The sequence below is a fragment of the Pogona vitticeps genome, chromosome 3, assembly GCF_051106095.1.
Source record: "Pogona vitticeps strain Pit_001003342236 chromosome 3, PviZW2.1, whole genome shotgun sequence".
NCBI lineage: Eukaryota > Metazoa > Chordata > Lepidosauria > Squamata > Agamidae > Pogona > Pogona vitticeps.
The window spans coordinates 210938546-210962711 of record NC_135785.1 but is presented as its reverse complement, the minus strand read 5'-3'; the positions used below and the strand labels follow the sequence as shown (position 1 = coordinate 210962711).

Sequence of the window (24166 nt, the reverse complement as noted above, 5' to 3'; positions counted from 1 at the left end):
ATCTAGCGTTTAAAAGATAAACTGGGATCACTTGTCTTAGAAAATTAAAACTATGTTAAATTTGTCCTTTAAAGCATTTTAAAATCTATACATACCATATATTAAAGAAAAAGTAAAACAGAAAACCAGCTGAATTTCTAATATTGATATGAACCTGTATAAATACAATTTGTTCTGAATCCTAAAAGTACTTCAGCTCTTTGTTTCCATTGTTCAAGAACTGCTGTTAAGCCCACTGTTATGAAGAAATTACGTTCATTTATTACATTTACAGTATATCTCACTTTGTACCAGAGGCATTTACTACATTTGTATCCTTGCAAGAATCAGCTATATGGTCTTCCTCTTGATTTTCATCCCCACACCTTTTGTTTCAACAAGTACAATGTGTGCAAAAGTGCCCATTCAGCAAAGAAAAATCCCCCTTGCAATTAAAAAATGTGAAAGCTAAAATTTCAAAGTCATAGCTATGGTTTAAATTGTTGTTGTTGTTTAGTTGTTAAGTCATGTCCAACTCTTAGTGACCCCATGGACCAGAGCATGCCAGGCCCTCCTGTCTTTCAGTACCTCCCGGAGTTTGGTCAAAGTCATGTTGGTAGCTTCAATGACACTGTTCAGCCATCTCGTCCTCTGTCATCCCCTTCTCCTCTTGCCTTCACACTTTTCCAACATCAGGGTCTTTTCCAAGGAGTCTTCTCTTTTCATAAGATGGCCAAAGTGTTGGAGCCTCAGCTTCAGGATATGTCCTTCCAGTGAGCACTCAGTTGACTTCCTTCAGAATGGATATGCTTCATCTCCTTGCAGTCCAGGGGACTCTCAGGAGTCTCCTCCAGCACCACACCACAGCACCATAGTTTAAATAGCTTGCAGCAAAACCAAGAGCCTCATGGCACCATAAAAACTAACATATATCATCAAATCCATACAGCTTATTCCATTATATATTTTTCTCTAAGATGCTGTAGGATCTTTATGCAAGCTAGAGATTAATGCCAAGTGTTCTAAGATCCCACATACAACTTTTAAATTGTTTAGTATCTGATATTATACTGGTTTGGCAAACCACAAATGTTGATTGTCATCTACTAAACTTTTCTTTTTGGAGGAGCACACTTTTGAAAAAAGGAGAGCTAAGTATATAAGTAAAACTTTACACAAGTGCTTGTTTTTGTCTAAGTTAGAGGAAGGGCTAAAGAAATGGTTAAGCACAGTGAGTGCCTTTGTAAAGGATAAACAGTACTTCCAATTGTACTCTCAGGGAAAATGGCATGCATCTACTGCCTTCCCTGTAATTTAATCAGAAAAAGAGAGATTCAGATTTGGCAGGTAAAAACTGTAGCTTCATTTACAGTAACCAATGATTTCAAAAGATGCCAGGGCACATTTTCATATTCATTAGTTCACCAGAAACAGTGAGGAATCCCTGGCTGTCATCAGCAGGAACCATCTACCAGAAGTGACTAATATCACATTTTTGTTACTGACAAGAGGCACTACACTCTTACGTTGACTGTGTTAATGATCACAGACGGCAGGAAGAACCTTGGCTTTTTAGTGCAAAGTTGAGACAAGCAAAGAATAAGCTAAAACTTAGATTCTGCTCAGTCATGCAAAGTATACTTTAGTAGGCATGGGTTATATTCTTTGCAGAATGCTACTTTTATTTATTGTATTTTAACCAGAGCCCAATTCTTAAAGGACATTCCTACCTGCATGTTTGGAGCAAACTATCCTTTTCACTACAAATATAACTAAAATAATGGTTCTAAACAATCATGTAAATATGTGTACTTAGTTAATTGTGTCATAAATGCATTTTTTAGCCTTCCTTACTTTCTGGATTATGCACGTATATACTACTTTAAACAGAAGTTGTAGAGCAGAACAACCTTCAGGAAAGCGAAGAGTGATGGGTATGGTATGTTTATAAACCACTGGGTTGGAAAAAACCCAAAACAATATACGAGTTGATCAGTCTTCTGTAGGGTATGCATACCATTTGATCTCCAAAGGATAACCCATACATCTAATCTGTACCAATAAAAGAGAATGTCTATGTGCATTTCTCTAGCATAGCCACAAGACTAAAATCTACACATCTAAAGTTTGGCAATGATAATAAGAAGCATCTGGGTGTAGGCATATCTGGGTCATTATACTTTAATAGTGATGAATGAATTTTAGTTATTTAAATTAGGGGGTAGTCTGCATATTCTGAGTCTATTATCTCCCCTTGAGAGAGGCATGAGACCTACTGGGATCTATCACACAGTTACTAAGCTGCCACCAACCATTCCCTATAATAAGTCACACAGACCAGGGATGGATTTTTAACCAATAAAAGAATAAGGTTTATTTTAAATACAAACAGGGTAAATAAAACAATCAGGTGAATAAAATAAAGTAACGTGGCTTATTCTCACACACACAAGCATACAGTTTGGTTCACCTAGAACCTTTAACTTAAAGCACAGACCCTGAACCCATCAGTTCTGGCTAACCCACAGACCCCTGAACCTTTCAGGCTGGTACTCTGACACACAGTAGTACCCTGTCAGACACCCAGACTCCCACAACAGCTTCTTCTTCCCCAGCTGCTGCTTCGTCCCAACCCAGTGTCTCACAGTCTGTCTCAGCATCTCCTTTCACCACACAGGCATCACATATTTACACAGTACAGCCCCTCCTCCTGATGTCCCGCCTTCCACTCCCCATAGGATGGAACTTTCCCTCCAAACCCATGACAGACAGGTAACATCAGTGCTGTTATGTAACACCTCCCCTCTTTATAAGTTGTTTTGTAGGGGGAAAGCTAAGGTGCTTTTCACCAAAAAAACAACCTGTATAAAACATACAACAACAGTTATACATACCCTATAATACTTACATATACTTACACTCCAAGTTAAACATAGCAAATAGGCATTTCAAACATTTACCATATGCATTACATCAATTTTACCTTTATTAATACAAACCAATTTAAAACCAGGTACATTTTAACTTTTTGTCTTCATTATATACATATAGTCCATGTTCTTTCGCCGTCTTCAGTCTTCAGGTCTTCTTGATAAGGCGTCAGCAACACAGTTCACTGACCCTCTGACCACCTTCACTTCAAAGTCATAGTCCTGTAAGTTCAAAGCCCACCTCATAAGTTTGCTATTGTGGGTTTTCATCGTCTTTAACCATTGCAATGGTGAATGGTCAGTACACAGAACAAAATGTCTTCCCCAGATGTAAGGCTTGGCCTTCTGGATCGCGTAGACTATGGCCAAACACTCCTTCTCCACGGTTGCCAAATGTCTCTCACCTTTTTGAAGTTTCCTACTCAGGTAGGACACTGGATGCTGGTCACCATTCTCATCCTCCTGGCACAGAACTGCTCCTACCCCGCTGTTAGACGCATCGGTGTAGATGATGAACTCCCGTTCGAAGTCTGGAGCACGCAGGACAGGATAGTTGATTAACGCCTCCTTCAACCTCTGGAACGCCGCCTCACAGTCGCTGGCCCACGGGATGCGGTCATCAGCCTTCTTCCTCGTCAGATCGGTCAGCGGAGCCGCAATCTCGCTAAACCTCGGGATGAACTTTCTGTAGTAGCCCACCAACCCAAGAAATGATTTGACTTTTTTCTTGGTGTTGGGTCTAGGCCAATCACGAACAGCTTCTATTTTGGCCTCCAGGGGTTTTATCATTCCTCCCCCTACCATGTGACCCAAGTATTTTATTTCTGGGCTACCCAGCTGACACTTGCTGGCCTTTACTGTTAGCCCTGCTGCACTTAACCTCTGCAGCACTAACTCCAGGTGTATCAGGTGATCTTCCCAGGTATTACTGAAGATCCCTATGTCGTCAATGTAGGCCACTGTAAAGTCACTGAGCCCTGCCAAGGTCTGGTCCATCAGCCTTTGGAATGTGGCTGGTGCATTTCTGAGACCAAAGCTCAGGACTCGAAACTCATAGAGACCAAAAGGGCTGCAAAAGGCAGTCTTTTCTTGATCCCTGGGATCAATTCTTAATTGCCAATATCCCTTTACCAGGTCCAACGATGAGATGAACCGACAACCCCCTATGGTTTCAATCAGGTTGTCTAGCCTGGGCATTGGGTAGGCATCAGGAGTGGTTACACGGTTTAATTTCCTGTAATCAACACAAAACCTAATGCTCCCATCAGGCTTGTCCACAAGGACTATCGGAGAGGACCAAGGACTAGAAGAGGGGACGATTATGTTCTCCCTAAGCATCTCGTCCAGCTCCTTCCGCACCTTGTCCCTATAGGGTCCCGTTACTCGGTATGGGGATACTGCCTGCGGGGGTGCATCCCCTGTGTGGATCCGATGCATCACTCCCTTCACTATCCCCGGCTTGTTGGAAAACACCTGTTGATATTTACTAAGCAGCATTTTTAGTTCTTGCTGCTGGTCTTGGGTGAGTGCAGGACTGATCTTTACCTCCTCTGGGTTGTATTTTACTTCCCCTCTACCCTCCCAGAAGGGTAATTCAGCTTCCTCACTCTCAGCTGCTTTTATCGCGAATAAAACCCTCTGTTCCCCTCTGTAGTAGGGTTTTAGGGCATTCACATGAACCACCCTCCTTGCTTGGTTCTCCTCCTGCTCTATTAGGTAGTTCAGGTCTGACATCTTGGAAATGACCCTATATGGTCCTGCCCATTTGAGCTGCAGTTTATTCTCTCTGCAGGGCCTAAGCCAGAGCACTTCCTCCCCCGGGTCAAAGTGCCTCTCTCTAGCTTTGCGGTCATACCATGTTTTCTGTTTGACCTTCTGCGCTTGCAGGTTTTCTGCTGCCAGCTCTAGATTTCGCTTTAGGTCATTCATCAAGGTGTCTATGTAAGTCACAACGTCTTGTGGGTCATCCTGGGTGATCTGCTCCCAATTTTGTTTGATCAAATCAAGGGGCCCTTTCACCCGTCTCCCAAATAGAAGTTCAAATGGACTAAACCCGGTACTGGCTTGTGGCACTGATCGATAAGCAAACAAAAGGGATTGCAGCTTCTGGTCCCAATTGTTTGGATTCTCTGCCAAGTAAGCCCTAATCATGCGCATTAGAGTCCCATTGAACTTCTCAGTTAACCCATTGCTTTCAGGATGATAAGCAGTGGTTTCCTTGTGCTTAATTCCACAGATCTGCCATAAGCGTTTCATGAGCTTTGATGTGAACGATGCGCCCAAATCTGTGATTATCTCTGAGGCAAATCCCATCCTGGACATATACCCCACCAAAGCATCGGCCACTGTGTTAGTTTCAATGTTAGTCAGGGGTATGGCTTCAGGATACCTTGTGGCATGGTCCACAATTGTTAGGATGAACCTGTTCCCCCTCTTTGTGGCCTTGGGCAAAGGTCCCACAATATCCACCCCTATGCATTTAAACGGAGTGTCAATCACAGGCAAAGGGCACAACTTTGCTTTGGTCCTATCGCGGTTATTCCCCTGCCTTTGACACACATCACATTGTTTACAGAACTCCCTGATCTGTTTCCCTATGTCAGGCCAGTAGAAATTCTGTGTGATTCTCTGCTGTGTCTTGTTGACCCCTAAGTGTGCAGCAAACATGTCAGAGTGCCCCCTTTGTAAGATCATGGGGCGATACTTTTCAGGTACCACCAGCTGACTTCTGATCCCATCTCCCCCTTTTGAGATATTCCTCAGGGTTTCTCTATATAAAATCCCCTTTTTCTCCAGAAATCTCACTGGGGTCTCAGGTGTTAGCTGGGCGTCAGTCACCTGTTCAAAACACTTTTGGAGAGTGGCGTCTGCCTTTTGCTCCTGTCCAAATCTGCTGTCTGTGGTTAAGGTTTCCACCACAGCTTCTGAACTTCCCCCACCTGCTTCCGTCTCTGGCTCATCATTACCCCCCTGAACTGTCCCTGTGGTGGCTTGTGAGCGTGTAATCACTAGCACCCGTTTCACATGTTCAGCCAGGTCATTTCCCACGAGCACGGCTGCTGGCAGAGTCGATGAAATCGCTATCCGCCAATCTCCCCTCCAGCCTTGAAAGTTGACAGGTACCTCTGCTACTGGCAGAGAGATTATCTGCCCCTCAATCCCTGCCACCTTCATGCTCTCATTTGGGATTATAAACTCCCTAGGAATAATATCTGGATGGCACAGGGTTACCTGGGAACAAGTGTCCCGCAGCCCCCTATACTGACGGTCAAGTATTCCTACGTCCACCCCTGCTGTCTCAAACAACTGAGAATCTGTTTTTATCAGCAAGCAGCGCTTTACCTCCACAAGAGGACCATTTTCCTCAGCCTGATCAGCAGAGGTAGCTGTTCCAGACTGAGTAGTCATGGCAACAGGCTCCCTCAGTGACAATGAGCTTTGCTCTTTCTGGACACAGAACACAGCTTTTGGCTTGGTCCCACTAGAATTCTGAGGCACCATTCCTTTTAGCTGCTTCAATTTCTCACACTCTGAGATTAGATGACCCTTTCCCTGACAGAAATAACATTTTCTGGTGTATTTTGATTCTCTCTCCTCTTGTTTGGGTTTTCCCTCCAAATTCTGAGGTCTTAGTTTCATGTCTGACGGCTTCCCTTCACCATGGGCCCCTCCCCCTTGCTGGCTTTTCCCTGGTCCCTGAGAGTACTTGCTGTAGGTTTCTTTGGGTTTACCTACAGATTTCCCCTCACCCAAGGGCTTTCTTATTTGGGAGATAAAATCCGCGATCTCTGCGGCTGCTGCCACAGATTTCGGTTTCCTTTCCCTCACCTGGAATTTCAATTCCCCATGCAGAACTGAATAGAACTGTTCCAGGGCTATCAAGTCTTTAAGCTGCTCATAGGTCTCTATTCCCTCCTGCGATAGCCATTTCTCAAGCAGCCTCACCAATTGGGCCCCCACTTGGGTAAAAGTCTGTTCTGGTTTTTTAGTGAGGGACCTGAACCTTTGTCTCAGCTGCTCTGCATTTATCCCATGTCTTGCAAACACCAGTTTTTTAAACTCTGCAAAATCTTTCATCAATTCCTCAGGCATCTCGGCATAAACCTCAGCCAGGCTACCACTGATTAAAGATCGCATGATGGTCATCTTCTCAGTTTCCCTCACTGAGAAGTCCACAAACGCTCTTTCCACTAAGGAAAAGAACACCTCAGGACAATCTCCCTTGTGGTACACAGGGAATTTCTTCAGGTCAGCCTTAGACAGTTGGCCTCCCTCAGAATCCCTATTATTATTATTGTTCTGGTTCATCAGTTCCAGTTTTCTTAATTCAAACGCCATTCTTTCTTTTTCCAGAGCAATTTTCTCTCTCTCTAATCTTTCTTCTTTTTCCAATTGCCTCATCCTCAGTTCATGCTGTTGGGCTATGAGCAATTTTCTGAGTTCTGGGTCCTGCTCTCCTGTGCTGTCACCTTGCACTGAGCCAAATTCATCCTCAGAACCTTGGTCAATCTGGGGGTCTTTCACTTCACTCATGTCTGCTATCTGGCTTCGAGTCAAGGGCATAATCCCCCCTCAGAACAGGCTGCTTTAAAAAGTCAAGCCTCAAAATAAAACGACCACTTTTTTCCTTCTTGCCTCAGAACCAGCTCTCCTAGAGATTGCTGCTGTTCTTCAGCACTAAATTTGCAACAGTATCGAGTCAGAACCTACCCCCCTCTGCTGGGCCTCTCAGCTGGCAAGCTAGCTCACTGTTGCTACGCAGTTTTGCCTCAGCGTTTTCCCGCCAAAATCAGGCTGCCTCAGAGCATCTTAATCTAAGTCTCCCCAGTTGGCACGTTCTTCTACTAGCGCACCTCCCCGTGAGGTACACCTAGAAGATTACCTACGCGCCTCAGACTGTCCCTGACTAGACCCCCCTTGCTCTGGGCACACTTGCCAAGGCTTTGCTGGACCGCTGGACAACTGGACCAGTCGTATCCCACCGCTGCCACCAATCAATGTGACAAACCCAGACCTACTGGGATCTATCACACAGTTACTAAGCTGCCACCAACCATTCCCTATAATAAGTCACACAGACCAGGGATGGATTTTTAACCAATAAAAGAATAAGGTTTATTTTAAATACAAACAGGGTAAATAAAACAATCAGGTGAATAAAATAAAGTAACGTGGCTTATTCTCACACACACAAGCATACAGTTTGGTTCACCTAGAACCTTTAACTTAAAGCACAGACCCTGAACCCATCAGTTCTGGCTAACCCACAGACCCCTGAACCTTTCAGGCTGGTACTCTGACACACAGTAGTACCCTGTCAGACACCCAGACTCCCACAACAGCTTCTTCTTCCCCAGCTGCTGCTTCGTCCCAACCCAGTGTCTCACAGTCTGTCTCAGCATCTCCTTTCACCACACAGGCATCACATATTTACACAGTACAGCCCCTCCTCCTGATGTCCCGCCTTCCACTCCCCATAGGATGGAACTTTCCCTCCAAACCCATGACAGACAGGTAACATCAGTGCTGTTATGTAACAGTCATCAGCAGGAACCATCTACCAGAAGTGACTAATATCACATTTTTGTTACTGACAAGAGGCACTACACTCTTACGTTGACTGTGTTAATGATCACAGACGGCAGGAAGAACCTTGGCTTTTTAGTGCAAAGTTGAGACAAGCAAAGAATAAGCTAAAACTTAGATTCTGCTCAGTCATGCAAAGTATACTTTAGTAGGCATGGGTTATATTCTTTGCAGAATGCTACTTTTATTTATTGTATTTTAACCAGAGCCCAATTCTTAAAGGACATTCCTACCTGCATGTTTGGAGCAAACTATCCTTTTCACTACAAATATAACTAAAATAATGGTTCTAAACAATCATGTAAATATGTGTACTTAGTTAATTGTGTCATAAATGCATTTTTTAGCCTTCCTTACTTTCTGGATTATGCACGTATATACTACTTTAAACAGAAGTTGTAGAGCAGAACAACCTTCAGGAAAGCGAAGAGTGATGGGTATGGTATGTTTATAAACCACTGGGTTGGAAAAAACCCAAAACAATATACGAGTTGATCAGTCTTCTGTAGGGTATGCATACCATTTGATCTCCAAAGGATAACCCATACATCTAATCTGTACCAATAAAAGAGAATGTCTATGTGCATTTCTCTAGCATAGCCACAAGACTAAAATCTACACATCTAAAGTTTGGCAATGATAATAAGAAGCATCTGGGTGTAGGCATATCTGGGTCATTATACTTTAATAGTGATGAATGAATTTTAGTTATTTAAATTAGGGGGTAGTCTGCATATTCTGAGTCTATTATCTCCCCTTGAGAGAGGCATGAGAGAATTATTTCTCCATAGGCCCTCTAGAAAGCTTTTTGAGATACTTCTCTCTGTAGAGCCCAAAACTTTTTCAAACAGTGCAAAGAAAGGGTGAGTGCATTTTTGTGAGTGACTAAAATAGAATTATTGCTGCTTTGTTCATGAGAGGAAGAGAATAGGGAATGAAGAAACAGAATACTACAGAAAGTGAAGTTTGGATCCTTGCTTAGGCATGCTTAGAGCAGAACCATTAAAATCTGAGAGACATTATGTGTTCTTGGTTAACTTAGTCTGCTTTGATTGTAAGGGTTCTACCTAAATATCTGGATTCAACCTATTCTCTACAGTTAACATTAACAGAAAATCTCCCCATTTAATGAACTCTTCTCCTTGTGTAAATGTATACCAAGCCATATTTCATCACGTTAGAAACAATGTCCATGACAAACATGAAAGATTAGTTAACAATGTGCCATCAATTATCTCTCTTTACTTATCAACAGAATTAGCTTAGCCAGACTCTGTGTCTGTTCTGGGAATGGTGCATATTAAATAACCAAGAACATTCTCAGGTCTTCTTCTAAACCCAGTAAACACTACTTCAAAACAAAACAAAGCACACTCAAAATAAACTCTTGTGTGGTGCTTTTGGCCTTGACACTCCTGTTCACTTCTTAAGGTTCTTAAGTCATTGTTGCTCAGGCTTACCAACCTCACAGGGTTAAAGTAAGGCTGGTTGGTAAGTTTCTATGTATTGAAAGCATATCTCTGGAATCTGCGAAACAGTTCAGATCTTTGCAGTGGGTCTCAGTGTTTGACATTTTGAAATTCAAATCCTAGCCACCATGCTCAATGGGCAAGGTTTTTGTGTGTGTGGTGGTGGTGGTTCTGAATGACCATAAGGACCAGCTTCCATACATCCATCTACAGTACAGTACGGTTTCTAGATTGGAGGATCTGCTGCAAGTGAGCACCAACTGCGGGGGCTGCTCATTCAAGTATTCACAAGCTGTAGTAAATTCATTTTATGGAAAGCTAGGTGGTTGATTTAAATGAAACTTCACATATATTATGTATGTCAGAGCCGTCTTCCAGGGTCATCCTTCCCAATAGTTCCTCTTTCATTCATGTTATTCTTACATTATTTTTTCCTCTTCTTTTCATCTTGAATAACCTGTATTTTGATGTATAAATATTTTGTTATATTTTATATGTTGTGTTATATATGTTGGAAGCCGCCTAGAGTGGTCATTCGACTAGAAAGGCGGGGTATAAATACAATACATAAATAAATAAATGTTAGTAAAGGTTGGAGGTCTTTCTGATACTCTGACCTTGGCTATAGCAGCTCTTCTAGACCACCTTGTGCTGCATTCAGGTAAGTCTTTAAGGTTTTCCGAAGTACTTTTCCTTCTGCAGCTCTTTTCCTCCTTTACTGTATCATGAATGATCAGCTGTACAGATCAGTCTGTACTTTTTGTTTTTCGTAATGTGATGAAAATATAGAATTATTGCATGTTATGTGTTTAATGATTTCTTGGCTTTTATTCGTTCTCCCTAGTACTCTGCTCCAAGAAATTCTTCACCTTTCGTTCCTGGGGGAATGTGGTGTTTCTACTGTCGGGGAAGAAAGGAGATGAATGGCAGAATATGCTCCCATTGGTGGTTGGTTGGTTTTGGCTCGGGGCTAGGTGCAGGGTGTGAAGAGAGTTCAAATGGTGCCCGCACGTGTTCGTCTCCCGGGTCCTTACGTGCTGCGGCTTGGGAGTGTCGCACCAGAAGAGCGTGCACACCTAAATCAGCTGCCCGTGTGTAGAAAAACATTCTCCTGCGACTTCAGCCAACTCCCAGCTGCTTCACGTGGACTGAATCCGGCCACTTCATTTGCAAGCAGACACTAAACGGTGGAGAAAGCCACCCCTTAGTCCGAGCGATGGTGTGAGGTGCCCAAAGGTGTTCACAAGGAGGAGGGTGCCAGCGCTGTAGGGCTTCAGCAAGAGCCGTGTGCTCGTAGCCATTGTTTGTGGAGGTGTGCGTCGAGTGAGGAGGGCACGGAAACGCAGGCTGTGGGCGGGAGGGTGAGCCAGGTTGTCTTTCGCCTGGCTGGCATTTTCCTCTCTGCCTGTCTTCTTGGGAGTTTCCGTGCCGGCTGCGGGTTGGGTGAGGCCGGAGAGAAGTCCAGGCTCCGGGAGGCTGCCCTCCCTTTCGGAGTCCAGCGCCTCTTTCTCTCGCGGGGAGTCCAGCGGAGGCGGACGGCGGGGCTGTGGCCGAGGCGGAAGTGACGGCCGCTTCACCTGCTGGGCTCTGAGGGGGGTGACACGGAGGAGGAGGAGGCCGGAGGCCAGTGTCCGTTGGGAAATTCGCCCGGGAGTCGCCGGCTGGCTGGCTGGCTGCTGTGTCTCTTTGGGCTGCCGTCGGTTGCTAGCCCCGCCATGGAGTCCCTCTGGCGGCTACCGCACTGGCTGTGGAGTCTTCTGCTCCTCTGTGCAGGTAAAGCGAAGCGGGAAAGGGGGCGCCGAGAAGGGAGCGGAGGGAAAGCCCCCCCCTCGTCCCCTCAGAGACAGACAACGAGCCTCCCTTCCCGGCTTGTCCCCCCCCCCACTCTCCTCTCTCCCGCTCGTCCGGGCGCCCGGGGGGAGGCGGAAGAACAAAGAGCTCCGGGGGGGGAGGGGGCGCCTGGCTTGGTTTCTCGGGCGGCTCGGAGACCGAGTCCGGAGATCTCCCTCAGAAGTAGAAAGCATTATCTGTAATATAGCGCTCGCTCGCTCGCTCTCAAGGGAAGGCGGGGGAGAAGCGAGTTGGACGTCTGTGCCTGGCACCACCGAGTGTGTCTTCTATTGGCGCTTTCTCACGTAGTCTCCGTGTTTTGTGTGTGTGTGTGTGTGTGTGTGTGTGTAAGTGAAGTAGAACTTTCTCGTCTTCGGTTTTCTCGTCTTTTGTCACGGGTTTCGCCCCCCACCTTTTTTTTTTTTTTTTTTTGCAAGCCCTCTCCCTGCTGGAGATGGCGAGGGCATGGCTCTCTCTTTCTCTCTCTCTCCTTCTTTGTGGTGATTCACCCAGGCTGAGGTCGGAGGCTTTGTTATGCACCGTGGACTCCCTTTTTCTGCCGCCCTTCCCCACGCCCCATGATGAAGTCTCTCCCTCCCTCCCTCCCTCCCTCTCTCTCTCTCCTGCAAGCTGGGCGTTTGTGTTCTTGTGTGTAGGTGTGTCTGTTTCAGTGCAGGATGCCCTTTAAAAACCTGCGACGGAGTTTTTAGTTTTCCAGGATTTCATTCAGGAAAGGGAAAGGGGGGGGGATGGCCTTAATATCCCCTCTTCCCTCGCCGGAGGAACCCTAGGCTTGGAACGGGGCAGGCTGAGCACGGCGCACAGCGTGGAAAGAAATGTGCGCTAAATTAAAGACCCACGGGAGCTTCAACAGAAAAGCTCGAAACATCTTTCGCGTTGCGTGGATCTTACACAGGAGTAAAGCCCGTAACTCCAGAAGGGGTCCGAAAGCATCGGGAGGGAGGGGCGAGCCTCGGCGATCAACGGCGGCCACCAAGGCAAAAAGCAGCCGCGCGGTCCTTTCTCCCCCCCCCCCCCGTTTCCCACTCCCCCCTGTGATCCAGTTCTAAAGGGGAAAACACAAAACAAGGCTTTGTATTTCTGTAGGTGTTTTTTTAAAAAATACCGGTATCGGACCCGTCAATTCCGGTGTCATTCTAGTGTCTTCAGAATTTCACTGCTTAAAATAAGGGATGCAGAACTACTAGCTTGAAACATTGGAAACAAACAGGAGTAAGAGTTGAAGTTAACCAGCAATTGTATACTACTACTACTACTACTACTACTACTACTACTACTACTACTACTACTACTACTACTACTACTATTATTATTATTATTATTATTATTATTATTATTATTATTATTGATGATGTGTTGCCAAGTGAATTCTAACTTACAGCGACACTTTTTTAAGTAGAAGGTACTCCGAAGCGGCTTACCATGGCACCTTCTGGGATTGTGCAACATACCCAAGGCCACACAGGCTGGCTCTTCTCCTGGGAGGTACAGTGTGGAATGGAACTCCCAGCCTACCAAAACCGCTGGCTATCCAGCCAGCTTATCCAGTATGCCCATTTACTTGGAAGTAAATGCACTTGAACTTAATTAGGTTCTATTTCAGAGTAGATTTAACAAATGCATTCTTTATTTTGAACCTCAGCTTGTTTTATCTTGTATCTTTGCCTATGCAAATTTTGCTTCAAAATACATCAGTATTATTTATAGACGGAAAGACTTATTCCATTAAAGGGGCCGAAATACACTGGTATCTGTCTGCCTTGGATAAATTGGCAGGGCAATTTATTCTATTTTAAATTACAAGTGAATAACTTATAAATCACAAATATTTGACAACTGTAAGAGATGCTGGGTTCCTAGTAGCTCCAGAAAAAGGTTGAAAATTAACATATTCATATGAAAGACAGGAAATTTTGGATAGCTTTTATAAAGAACGTCATGGCAGTGGAATGGCTTACCTTAGAAAGTAGTGGATTCTATTAGACATTTCTAAGCAAAGTTGGATGGTTTAGCTGTGGATTCCATGCTTGAAAGAAAGTTTGAACTTGAAGACCCTTGTAGTCCCATTCAGGTCTGCAATTCTGTGATTGTGTAAGCACTTTATGTGGAAGTTCAGTTCCTGTCATCTCCAGGAATAGGGCTGGTTAGATTTCATTTATTGGAATTACAATACATGTTATGAACAAGAACAAGCCTTGTACTGTACATTGGATAAGAACTCTTCCTTATGTGCATGCTATATAATATCTAAGTTTGTATGAAGGCACATGTATTGTCTAAGCAGAATTCATGTCCACATAAAAAATCATGGTAGGTGGTTTATTGCACTATTAGCTTGAACGTGTCCTGAAATACTACTGAAATATCTTTTTAGATAGCTAAGTTGTTGGTCTCTGTTATGCTACATACAGGCTGGATGTTTTGGAAGTCACACTTGTGAGTGTTCTCCAAACTACAGTGGTGCCTCGCTTAACGAGTGCCCCGTTTAACGAAAAAATTGCATAGCGATGGCTTTGTTGCCATCGCTTTTGCGATCGCACAACGATCTTGCCTATGGGGAAAAATCGCTTTGTGATTTTTCCCCATAGGCACCATTTTCCCCCAGCTGAGCGGCGGGAGCTTTGAAGCCCCGCTGCTCAGCTGGGGGAAAATGTCGGCAGTGGGCTGCGGCCTCGGAAGGACCCCGAAGCCACCGTCCCCTGCCGACAATTCCCTTCCGAGCTCCGGGGACAGGCTGGGGGGTGGACCGGGAAGCTTGAAGCCTCTCCGCGCCGCCTACCCCGGCCGTTCCCGGACTTCCAGAAGTCCGGGAACAGCCTGGGTAAGCAGCGCGGGAAGGCTTCAAGCTTCCCGATTCACCCCCCAGCCTGTCCCCGCCGCTTAAAGCCTCCTTGCGCCGCCTACCCAGCCTGTTCTCGGACACCTAGGTGTCCGAGAACGGGCTGGGTAGGCGGCGGGGGAGGCTACCGGCATCGGGGACAGGCTGGGGGGTGGACCGGGGAGCTTGAAGCCTCTCCGCGCCGCCTACCCAGGTCGTTCCCGGACTTCTGGAAGTCCGGGAACGACCTGGGTAGGCGGCGCGGAGAGGCTTCAAGCTTCCCGATCCACCCCCCAGCCTGTCCCCGCCGCTTAAAGCCTCCTTGCGCCGCCTACCCAGCCCTTTCTCGGACACCTAGGTGTCCGAGAACGGGCTGGGTAGGCGGCGGGGGAGGCTACCGGCATCGGAAAACAGGCTGGGGGGTGGACCGGGGAGCTTGAAGCCTCTCTGCGCCGCCTACCCAGGTCGTTCCCGGACTTCTGGAAGTCCGGGAACGACCTGGGTAGGCGGCGCGGAGAGGCTTCAAGCTCCCCGGTCCACCCCCCAGCCTGTCCCCGCCGCTAGGTGTCCGAGAACGGGCTGGGTAGGCGGCGTAAGGAGGCTTTAAGTGGCGGGGACAGGCTGGGGGGTGGATCGGGTAGCTTGAAGCCTCCCAGCGCTGCTTACCCGGGTCGTTCCTGGACTTCCAGAAGTCCGGGAACGACCTGGGTAGGCGGCGCGGAGAGGCTTCAAGCTCCCCGGTCCACCCCCCAGCCTGTCCCCGATGCCGGTAGCCTCCCCCGCCGCCTACCCAGCCCGTTCTCGGACACCTAGGTGTCCGAGAAAGGGCTGGGTAGGCGGCGCAAGGTGCTTTAAGCGGCGGGGACAGGCTGGGGGGTGGATCGGGAAGCTTGAAGCCTCCCAGCGCTGCTTACCCAGGTCGTTCCCGGACTTCCAGAAGTCCGGGAATGACCTGGGTAGGCGGCGCGGAGAGGCTTCAAGCTCCCCAATCCACCCCCCAGCCTGTCTCCGCCGCTTAAAGGGTAACCGCAGCGGCTACCCCAGCCATGGCTGGACTCTAGGGAGTCCAGCCATGGCTGAGGTAGCCGCCATGGGTCAGATCCAAGCCGCGGGGGGGAGGGAAAAAACCGGATAATCCGTTCCAGTTGGAACGGATTAACTGGTTTTCAATGCATTCCTATGGGAAATGGTGCTTCCCATAACGATGTTTTCACATAACGTTTTTTTTTCTGGAACCAATTAACATCGTTATGCGAGGCACCACTGTATATGTACCTCCTTAGATAATGCATTAACCAGTAAAATTATGGAGCAATTTTTCTATCTTGAAGTCTGCACATTTGCCAAGATAATGATGAAGATACATGTACTCTTTGTAAAACTGAGTAATAATGCCATAGAGTGCAATTAATTTCATTTTGGAAAACTGCTGCTCATGGCATGTATTTATTTCCTGTTTAAAAGTTTTACTGTTGAATTTCATACAAACAAGATTCAGTACATGCAACACCTGTGAGGTTCAAAGTTGTACAAAATAAAAGCTTTTCAACACTTTTTAGTCATTTGTTTCCTGTTGAGATACTTTATACTTCTATTGATGTCACATTTACTATGGAATGTTACCCACTGAATACAGAATTTGTTGGTCATTGAGTAGTATTATCTTTGAAGTACATAAAACTTGAAAACTTTTAACTTTAAGCAACGAATTCGAATCAGACATTATTCGTAGTACTGTTGTGAGAATGGCTGACTGTCAGATTCCAAAAGATCTCCTGCATGGAGAATTAGTGCAGGGAAAGCGCCACAGAGGCAGACCACAGCTGCGATAGATACAAGGATATCTACAAGCGGGATCTGAAGGCAACAGATGGGAAACCTTGACATCTGAGCGTTCAGCCAGGAGGCAGGCAGTGCAGCATGGCCTCTCCCAATTTGAAGAGACACTTGTTCAGCAGGCCAAGGTAAAGGGGCCCTCCGGAAAGCAGCAAAATCAGGGAGCTGCACGGGACAGATTATATTTATCTTCAGTGTGGAAGGGATTGTCACTCGAATTGGCCTTCTCAGCCACACTAGATGCTGTGCCAAGACCTCTATTCTAAGCACGTTACCATAGTCTCTCGAGACTGAAGAATGTCTACAGATGTAGTACTGAAAGTAATGATTAAAATGTTATTAATGGCTATAACATTACTGCCATGTTTTCATTTTTACCTGAAATGTAAATTTCTAAAATACACAACAGATAGTTAAAATATTCCCACATACTACAAAGTAGCTGTTACAGTTCATGGCACATAACAAAAACAAAATAAAAACATAAGTGAAAGGGTTCTGTCACCCTTTGAAATGGTTGCTGGATTCATTTCAGTGTGAGGTCTTTTGGATTACAATTCACTTTCCCAAACAGAATTACATCTAAATTGCCAATTTAACAGCTGATACTAAAAATCTTGTGTGGTGTGGACTCAGGAGGCCTGGGTTCAAATCCCCGCTCAGCCATGGAAACGGACTGGAGGAGTGGCAATGCTACAACCTTATATATTACACTTACCTTGAAAGCCTTATTAGGGTCACTGTAATTTGCTTCTGACTTGACAGGAGAGTGGTGGCGCTGTGGGTTAAACCGCAGAAGCCTCTGTGCTATAAGGTCTATAGATCTGCAGCTGTAAGATCGAATCCACGTGACGGAATGAGCGCCCGCCACTTGTCCCAGCTCCTGCCAACCTAGGTGTTCGAAAGCATGCAAATGCGAGTAGATAAATAGGGACCACCTCGGTGGGAAGGTAACAGAATTCCGTGTCTAAGTGGCACTGGCCATGTGGCCACGGAAGATTGTCTTCGGACAAATGCTGGCTCTATGGCTTGGAAACAGGGATGAGCATCGCACCCTAGAGTTGAACACGACTGGTCAATAATTGTCAAGGGGAACCTTTACTGACAGGAGAGAGCAACAATTAAAACCGCAGAATTGCAAAATAAATACATAATTGGTGTTTTGCAAATGTTGACTTGGCTTACCAGTTTCAGCTGACACATGGAGAAAATTGTCCTTGTGCTGAGTTCTTATTTATTTAATGCATTTTTAATGCAATTCTTTATCTCCAGAGTCTCTCAGAACAGTATACAGTGGTGCCCCGCATAGCGACGTTAATCCGTTCCAGGATTAACGTCGCTATGCAGGGTGGGGGGAACCCATAGGAACACGTTAAACTCTGTTTAATGCGTTCCTGTTGGGGAAAAACTCACCGCTATGCGGGGAATCCTCCATCCAGCCGCCATTTTCGCTGCCCGGTAAGCGAGGGCAGGGCGCTAAAACAGAGCGTGCGGCCATTTTTTCTTCCGGCGGCCATTTTGAAACCACCAATGCGATGTTTTCCCTATCTAAAACATCGCAATGCGATCGCATTAGCGATCGCAAAAACCACGTCACTATGCGGATTCGTCGTTAAACTGTGTGCTCGTTAAGCGAGGCACCACTGTACAAGCATCAGAAGTGAGATGGTCCTTACAAACATATCTACAGTCTAAACACACACAAAAGTGATTGGAGGCAGGAAGAAAACATGAACAAGCATAGGCATTTGTGAAATTAGCAAGGGTTTTGCAGTTTCCAACTGTTATCTGTTTGCCTTGTGATGTTGCTTGTGGGTTACAGTATTTTGAATGATTACTGAAGTGCAGTGGAAGAGGAGAAAGATCTCCTTACTTTTTGTCCACAATTTTCTTGAATATTGGGCTTTTAGAGAAAATTCCACTAGTACTTGATTGCAAAATGCCCTAAGAGGAGAAATCATGCTTCTTTTTTTCCTCGTGGAAAAAGAAGAGGGAAGAAGGGACTGATTTTAACTACATTTCCTGTATAGCCGAAGTATAAAATGAACCTTTTCTTCTTTTTGGTCCCCATATGTTTTGTGAAGGAGAGAAAGAATGGTTTCTGTGAGTGTGACTGCATGGTCAAATAGTGTGGGATTGGCGCCTCTCATAAAAAGGGTCAATTTGAAGTAATTTTTACAGACCACATGAAGCAAAGGGTAAATTGAATCAATCCAGCCCCTTATTTTATTGATTTATATACCACTCCATTAGTGCAATGAACTATTCTGGATAGTTAACAGTTGATAAAAATCAATCAGAAAAGACCAATGAAATTCATAAAGATAAAAGTCAAATCATATAAATATAGAACCAAATGGCAGGGCATATGACAAAAATTCATATGAGGTTGTAGTCAAAAGCTTCTCTGAAGAGCAAAGACTTCAACAACCTCTTAAAGATGGGCAGGGAGGGGGGCAGATGCATTTCAGCCAAGAGTTAGTTCCAAAGAGTTTTTGCTCCCAAAGTAGCTTTTTTCCTCTGCTACTTTTTCTACCCCGAATAATTCAGTTTTTCCCCCAGCACAGCTATTCTTGTAAAGATGTGTGGGGTGGAGGTGGTGTTTTGTTGCTAATGGCAGTTGGGACATGATGTTCAGGGTCCAAGGAAATGCAACAGCTTCCTCTCTTTAAAAATTATTAATAACAGGAAGCAGGGACCGAGACAGCCATGCAGCGTCAGAGACAGGCCCCGGTCTGGGTTAGCAAAATATGTTGTGGGTCTGTGAGACAGGACTCCCAAGAATTATACCTGGGGAAATCTTGGAGAATTCTGGGAGTTGTAATCCAAAGAATGCTGGATAGCTCAATGGCTTAGGTCTCTGGCTGTGGAGCAAGAGGTTGGGCATTCAATTCCCCACTGAGCCTCCTTGAGATGGGCTGGTCTCAATGATCCATAGGGTCCTTTCCAGCTCTGAATTTATTTATTTATTTATTTATTTATTTATTTATTTATTTATTTATTTATTTATTTATTTATTTAATGAAAAACAAAAGAAAAATCATGGATGTCACATTGTTAATGATAATTTCATTGTACAATGGCCGGAAAATACGTTGTGTTTATGGTGCTTGCAAATCTTGCAGTTCCTAAATTCTTGAGGTAATTAAGGTATGATGGAAATAAGGAGAGGTCCAGAATAATTAGGGCACTTGCTTTATTGAAAAGGGAAGAAGAAGAAAAAGAAGTGTCTACTAAGAAAAAGAGAGGGAGGAAGCATGGTGTTCTACCTGTTCTCATGCTTTGGTCACAGGTGTTTGTGAACAAAGAAGTTGTGGATGGATCTGTGTTAAATCTGGCAAAGGAGAGCCTTTCTAGGGGAGTGTCATTAGTTTGTGGTAACATATACTACATTCTAAAGAGTTGTAAGTGATTAGATGGAATGGTTGTTGATCTCATTGTGGAACCATTCAGGTTCTACAGTACTTTCAGATCTCAAACTGAAACCATATGAAGCCTGGATAGAAAAAAGCAAATATATATCATTGATGGAAGGCATCAGTTATGCAGTGGTGATATATTACATTATAATCCTATGGAAGTTTGTGGTAATTATGCATCATAATTTTGTCCATAATCAATTGCCAGTTGTAAAATAATACTTTGTCATATATTTATGCCTGTTAATCCTTTATCAGCCATGTGCATACAAAATGTTTAGGGCAGTATTAAGTAAATTGTCATTTTATAACATAAACTGAAATTGTTGTGTTGGTAATATCATTTCAGTTGGGGTTTGGAAACTGGAAGACATCCACTTTGTTGGCTGCATGTTGCCCATCCCTACTCTAGGCCCTAGAAAATAAGTGCTTAATTCAGAGCATATGCTTTGGAAATTTCCTTCACTCTTCGCAGTAACGATCTCTGAGTTGAGCTCTGAAAATGAGAAACATGGGGGTGGGGTGTCTTCCATGTTCTCTGGGAACATTAAAATGGTATAATATTAAAGCAGTAGCGGGAAAGGCAGCTGCAGGGGATTATCAATAGAAGAGCATGCCAAAATAATACTAGACATTTGTTTTGACAAAAAAAGAAAAAGAAAAGAAAAATCTGGGAGAAAGATGGGAAATTCCTGGATGTAATCTGTAAGTATTTAAAATATTTTTGTTGTTGTTGTTGTTGTTTAGTTGTTAAGTTGTGTCTGACTCTTCATGACCCCATGGACCAGAGCACACCAGGCTCTCTTATCTTCTTCTGCCTCCCAGAGTTTGGTCAAATTCATGTTGGTAGCTTCAATGACACTGCCCAACCAGCTCGTCCTGTGTCGTCCCCTTCTTTTCTTGCCTTCACACTTTCCCAACATCAGGGTCTTTTCCAGGGAGTCTTCTTTTCTCATGAGATGGCCAAAGTATTGGAGCCTCAGCTTCAGGATCTGTCCTTCCAGTCAGCACTCAGGGTTGATTTCCTTCAAAATGGATAGTTTTGTTCTCCTTGCAGTCCAGGGGACTCTCCAGAGTCTCCTCCAGCACCACAATTCAAAAGCATCAATTCTTCAGCAGTCAGCCTTCTTTATGGTCCAGCTCTCCCTTCCATACATCACTACAGGAGAAACCATAGCTTTGACTATGCGGACTTTTCTTGGCAAGGTGATGTCTGCTTTTTAAGATGCTGTCTAAGTTTGTCATCACTTTTTTCCCAAGAAGCAGGCATCTTTCAATTTTTTGGCTGCTGTCACCATCTGCAGTGATCATGGAGCCCAAGAAAATAAAATCTGTCACTGCCTCCATATATTCAATATATCAAAATATTTTTAGAGCACTTTTAAAAATAAAAATATGCCCAAGGTGGTTGGCAAAATAAAACCATGAAATAGTAATATAAAAATGTAATGAAGTGTAATAGAAATGTTAAAATTCTATTCTAAAGCAAATATTTTTAAATAAATATTTATCCCAGAAAATACAAAATGTGGGCCAGCAGAATTTACCGTTTCCCCAAAAATAAGACCTAACCTGAAAATAAGCCGTAGTAGGATTTTTCAGGATACTTGTAATATATGCCCTACCCCCAAAATAAGGGGGTTCAAATCCCAGGTAGCCGGCTCAAGGTTGACTCAGCCTTCCATCCTTCCGAGGTCGGTAAAATGAGTACCCAGCTTGCTGGGGGGGCAATGTGTAGCCTGTATAATTAAAATTGTAAACCGCCCGGAGAGTGCTTGTAGCGCTATGGGGCGGTATATAAGTCCAATAAATAAATAAATAAATAAATAATTAAATGAAACCCCGCCATCCAGCATTGTGCAGCAACCAGAAGATGACATGACTGTATTTGAATAAATGTAGATTGTTGTGCATGAAAAAAATCCCCTGAAAATAAGCCCTAATATATTTTTGGAGGAAAAATTAATATAAGAACTTGTCTTATTTTCGGAGAAACAGGGTAAAAGCATTCTGAAATATCTAGATCAAATATGTAAGTCCATGGAAGAGCATTTCATATGACTCATATCTTGTGCCCATTTAGGTCTTCCAGGCAGACAAGTGACCAAGATCTCTGCAACCGTTATGGTTCATATGAGGCAGGTGATCCACAAGGTAACATGGTTCAAGGCCATTTAGGGATTTAAAAGCAATTGCAAGAACTTGAATTCGGGCCTGGAACACCACTGTTAAGTGGTGTATAGCTAGATGTGGAGTCATATGTTATGCATTCTGATTCCAGTATTATATGATCTGATTTCATATGGAATATAGAAAGGGTATATGTTTAGTACATAGCCCATTTGCCAGTATAACATGTCATCCTACTCATAAAGTATTTCTACTAGGGATGTTTTAGACTAAAAACACAAAAGAGGCTCTCTTTTTCATTTTCTTGTTTTTCTGTTATTTCCTGGAAAAGAGTCTACAACACAATGATTTGTGTTAATGAACAAGGGGAACACAAATGTTTTGTGCTTTTTAATTTTTCCCTCTTTTGTGTAACTTTTCTTTTACTCCTTGTCCATCATATCACCCAGGAAATGTTTCATCCTGTAGCATTGTTAGGGATGCAGTTTCAGTCAATCAGAACATCCAGGAAGGAGGGAAAGAAATTTTGAATGTTTAAAAGAGCCTGGAGTGGTTGGAACGTAGTGGTGTGTTTTTCTTTGCTTCAGATATTTTTTGCATATGTTCAAGTTCCTTGTGAACTCCCATCTTGGATTGTGCTGTCTCTGTGCCTTCGTCTTGGAAACATTTTTAGCCATTTTGTTGCTTTTTTTTGAGAACACTGCCTGTCACTTTTCTTTGATGTAAAATGAAACGACTGGTCCACCAAAAATAGGAAGAAGAAAAAGGGAAGAAGCACCTGCGAAACAATCTAAAACAAAAGATGTATGAAATTTTGCATAAAACTAGTTGCAGCAGTAACTGTACTGTATATGAACTAGCAGAGCTGGCAAGTAGTCTTTCTTTCCTATTACCTGGTCTCCAGCTGAGTGGAAGAGAGACAATATTATATCAAGAAATTCTGCACAACAGTAATATTAAGGAGGTTTGCCACTGTACTGACTGGTGAGTAGCAGCATCGCATACCTCAGCAATACCATATCAAGTAGAGTAGAGATTCATTAACCTGATCCCAGGGAAATTGAATAGCTTTGGGCAGAGGACCATGAAGATGTGGAGCCTTGAGGGGTTGAATTACTGCAAAACGGCCTTTAATTTGATGTAGGTTTTCTTAAAGGTCATTACATAATTTACAAACTTAGGAACACGCTCCCCCCCCCCGAGATTCGTCTGGCCCCCTTGCTGGGCATTTTCAAAAACCCAACTCAAGACCTGGTTATATAGACAGGCCTTCCCTCCAGACTACATAATTCTCTTTCTCTCTTTATTCTGTTTTGAGTTAATGTCGGAAACCGTTACCTTATATTGATAGTTTTTATTACGTGTTTGTGAGCCGCCCAGAGGAGACTATGTCTAAATGGGTGGCATATAAGCTCAATAAATAAAATAAATAAAAATTAAATACAAACTGTAGGAAGGACAGGCAGTAGACAAACAGGACTGTAGTGCTAGCTTGACAGTTTAGATGGCATACAGTGCTTACTTAAATAAGTAATGAACAGAATCACATCTGGGACCCAATGTTGGGAACCACTTATCTAAAACAGTACAAAAATAAAAAAAAATAGTGATAAAATTAATGGTAAAGGAAGTGCAGGAAGGAGAGAGTTCTGCCCTAAATCTTTGCCAAAATCTGGCTACTGAATGTTTAGAGTATTTGTGCAGAATGTGGCCCTCTTGATGTTGTTAGTTATCATTCCATCAGCCCTAACTAGCATGGCCAGTGGAGTGAGAAGATGGGACATACATGTTTAAGAAAAACTGTCAAGGAAGAAGGCTATAGGTTTTAATGAATAAGAAAAGAGACAAGAGTTGCTAATATTCTGAGTCTGAAAATTGGTGGTCTTATCTAGGTGTAGGAAAGCTGTTTCTTTCTTGTTCATCAGATATTGTAATCATTCCCGTCTTTTCAAATACTACAGATTCACATATATGGTCAGCCTACATGCAAGTTTCTCTAACATACTTTCTACTTCCAAAATTAGGATCTATGTTCTTTTCAAGGAAGTAGGATGACTCAAAATGATGCTTGAAGGATTTTTCTTCAAATAGGGGAAGATTGTAGGTCCAAAAGTCTCTTCTAATCTCTTAAACAGTTTCTCAGGTCCT

The 24166-nt window shown here is 43.9% G+C and overlaps 2 protein-coding genes across 3 annotated transcripts in view; one reads left to right on the top strand and one right to left on the bottom strand.

Annotated features, from left to right (window-relative positions):
- Positions 1–2327: 2327 nt before the first annotated feature.
- Positions 2328–10946, bottom strand: LOC140705654 (uncharacterized). Its single transcript, XM_078388962.1, has 2 exons — positions 10582–10946; positions 2328–10421 (listed from the first exon to the last, which is right to left on the bottom strand). Exon 2 carries the CDS (start codon positions 7470–7472, stop codon positions 3051–3053), a length of 4422 nt encoding a protein of 1473 aa, XP_078245088.1. The 5' UTR covers positions 7473–10421; positions 10582–10946; the 3' UTR covers positions 2328–3050.
- Positions 10947–11366: 420 nt separating this feature from the next.
- The window catches only part of CXADR (CXADR cell adhesion molecule), a 50422-nt gene continuing 37622 nt past the window's right edge, over positions 11367–24166 (top strand). Inside the window, exon 1 of one of the 2 annotated variants that reach the window (XM_020785447.3) lies at positions 11367–11737. In XM_020785447.3, the coding sequence (XP_020641106.2) occupies positions 11680–11737 (58 nt within the window). In that variant the 5' untranslated portion in view covers positions 11367–11679. The remainder of the gene's footprint in view (positions 11738–24166) is intronic. The other variant, XM_020785448.3, reaches the window with a different exon arrangement.

Excerpts from the sequence above, each read along its gene's own strand:
- LOC140705654 (XM_078388962.1), bottom strand. The coding sequence starts at position 7,472 with ATGCCCTTGACTCGAAGCCAGATAGCAGACATGAGTGAAGTGAAAGAC.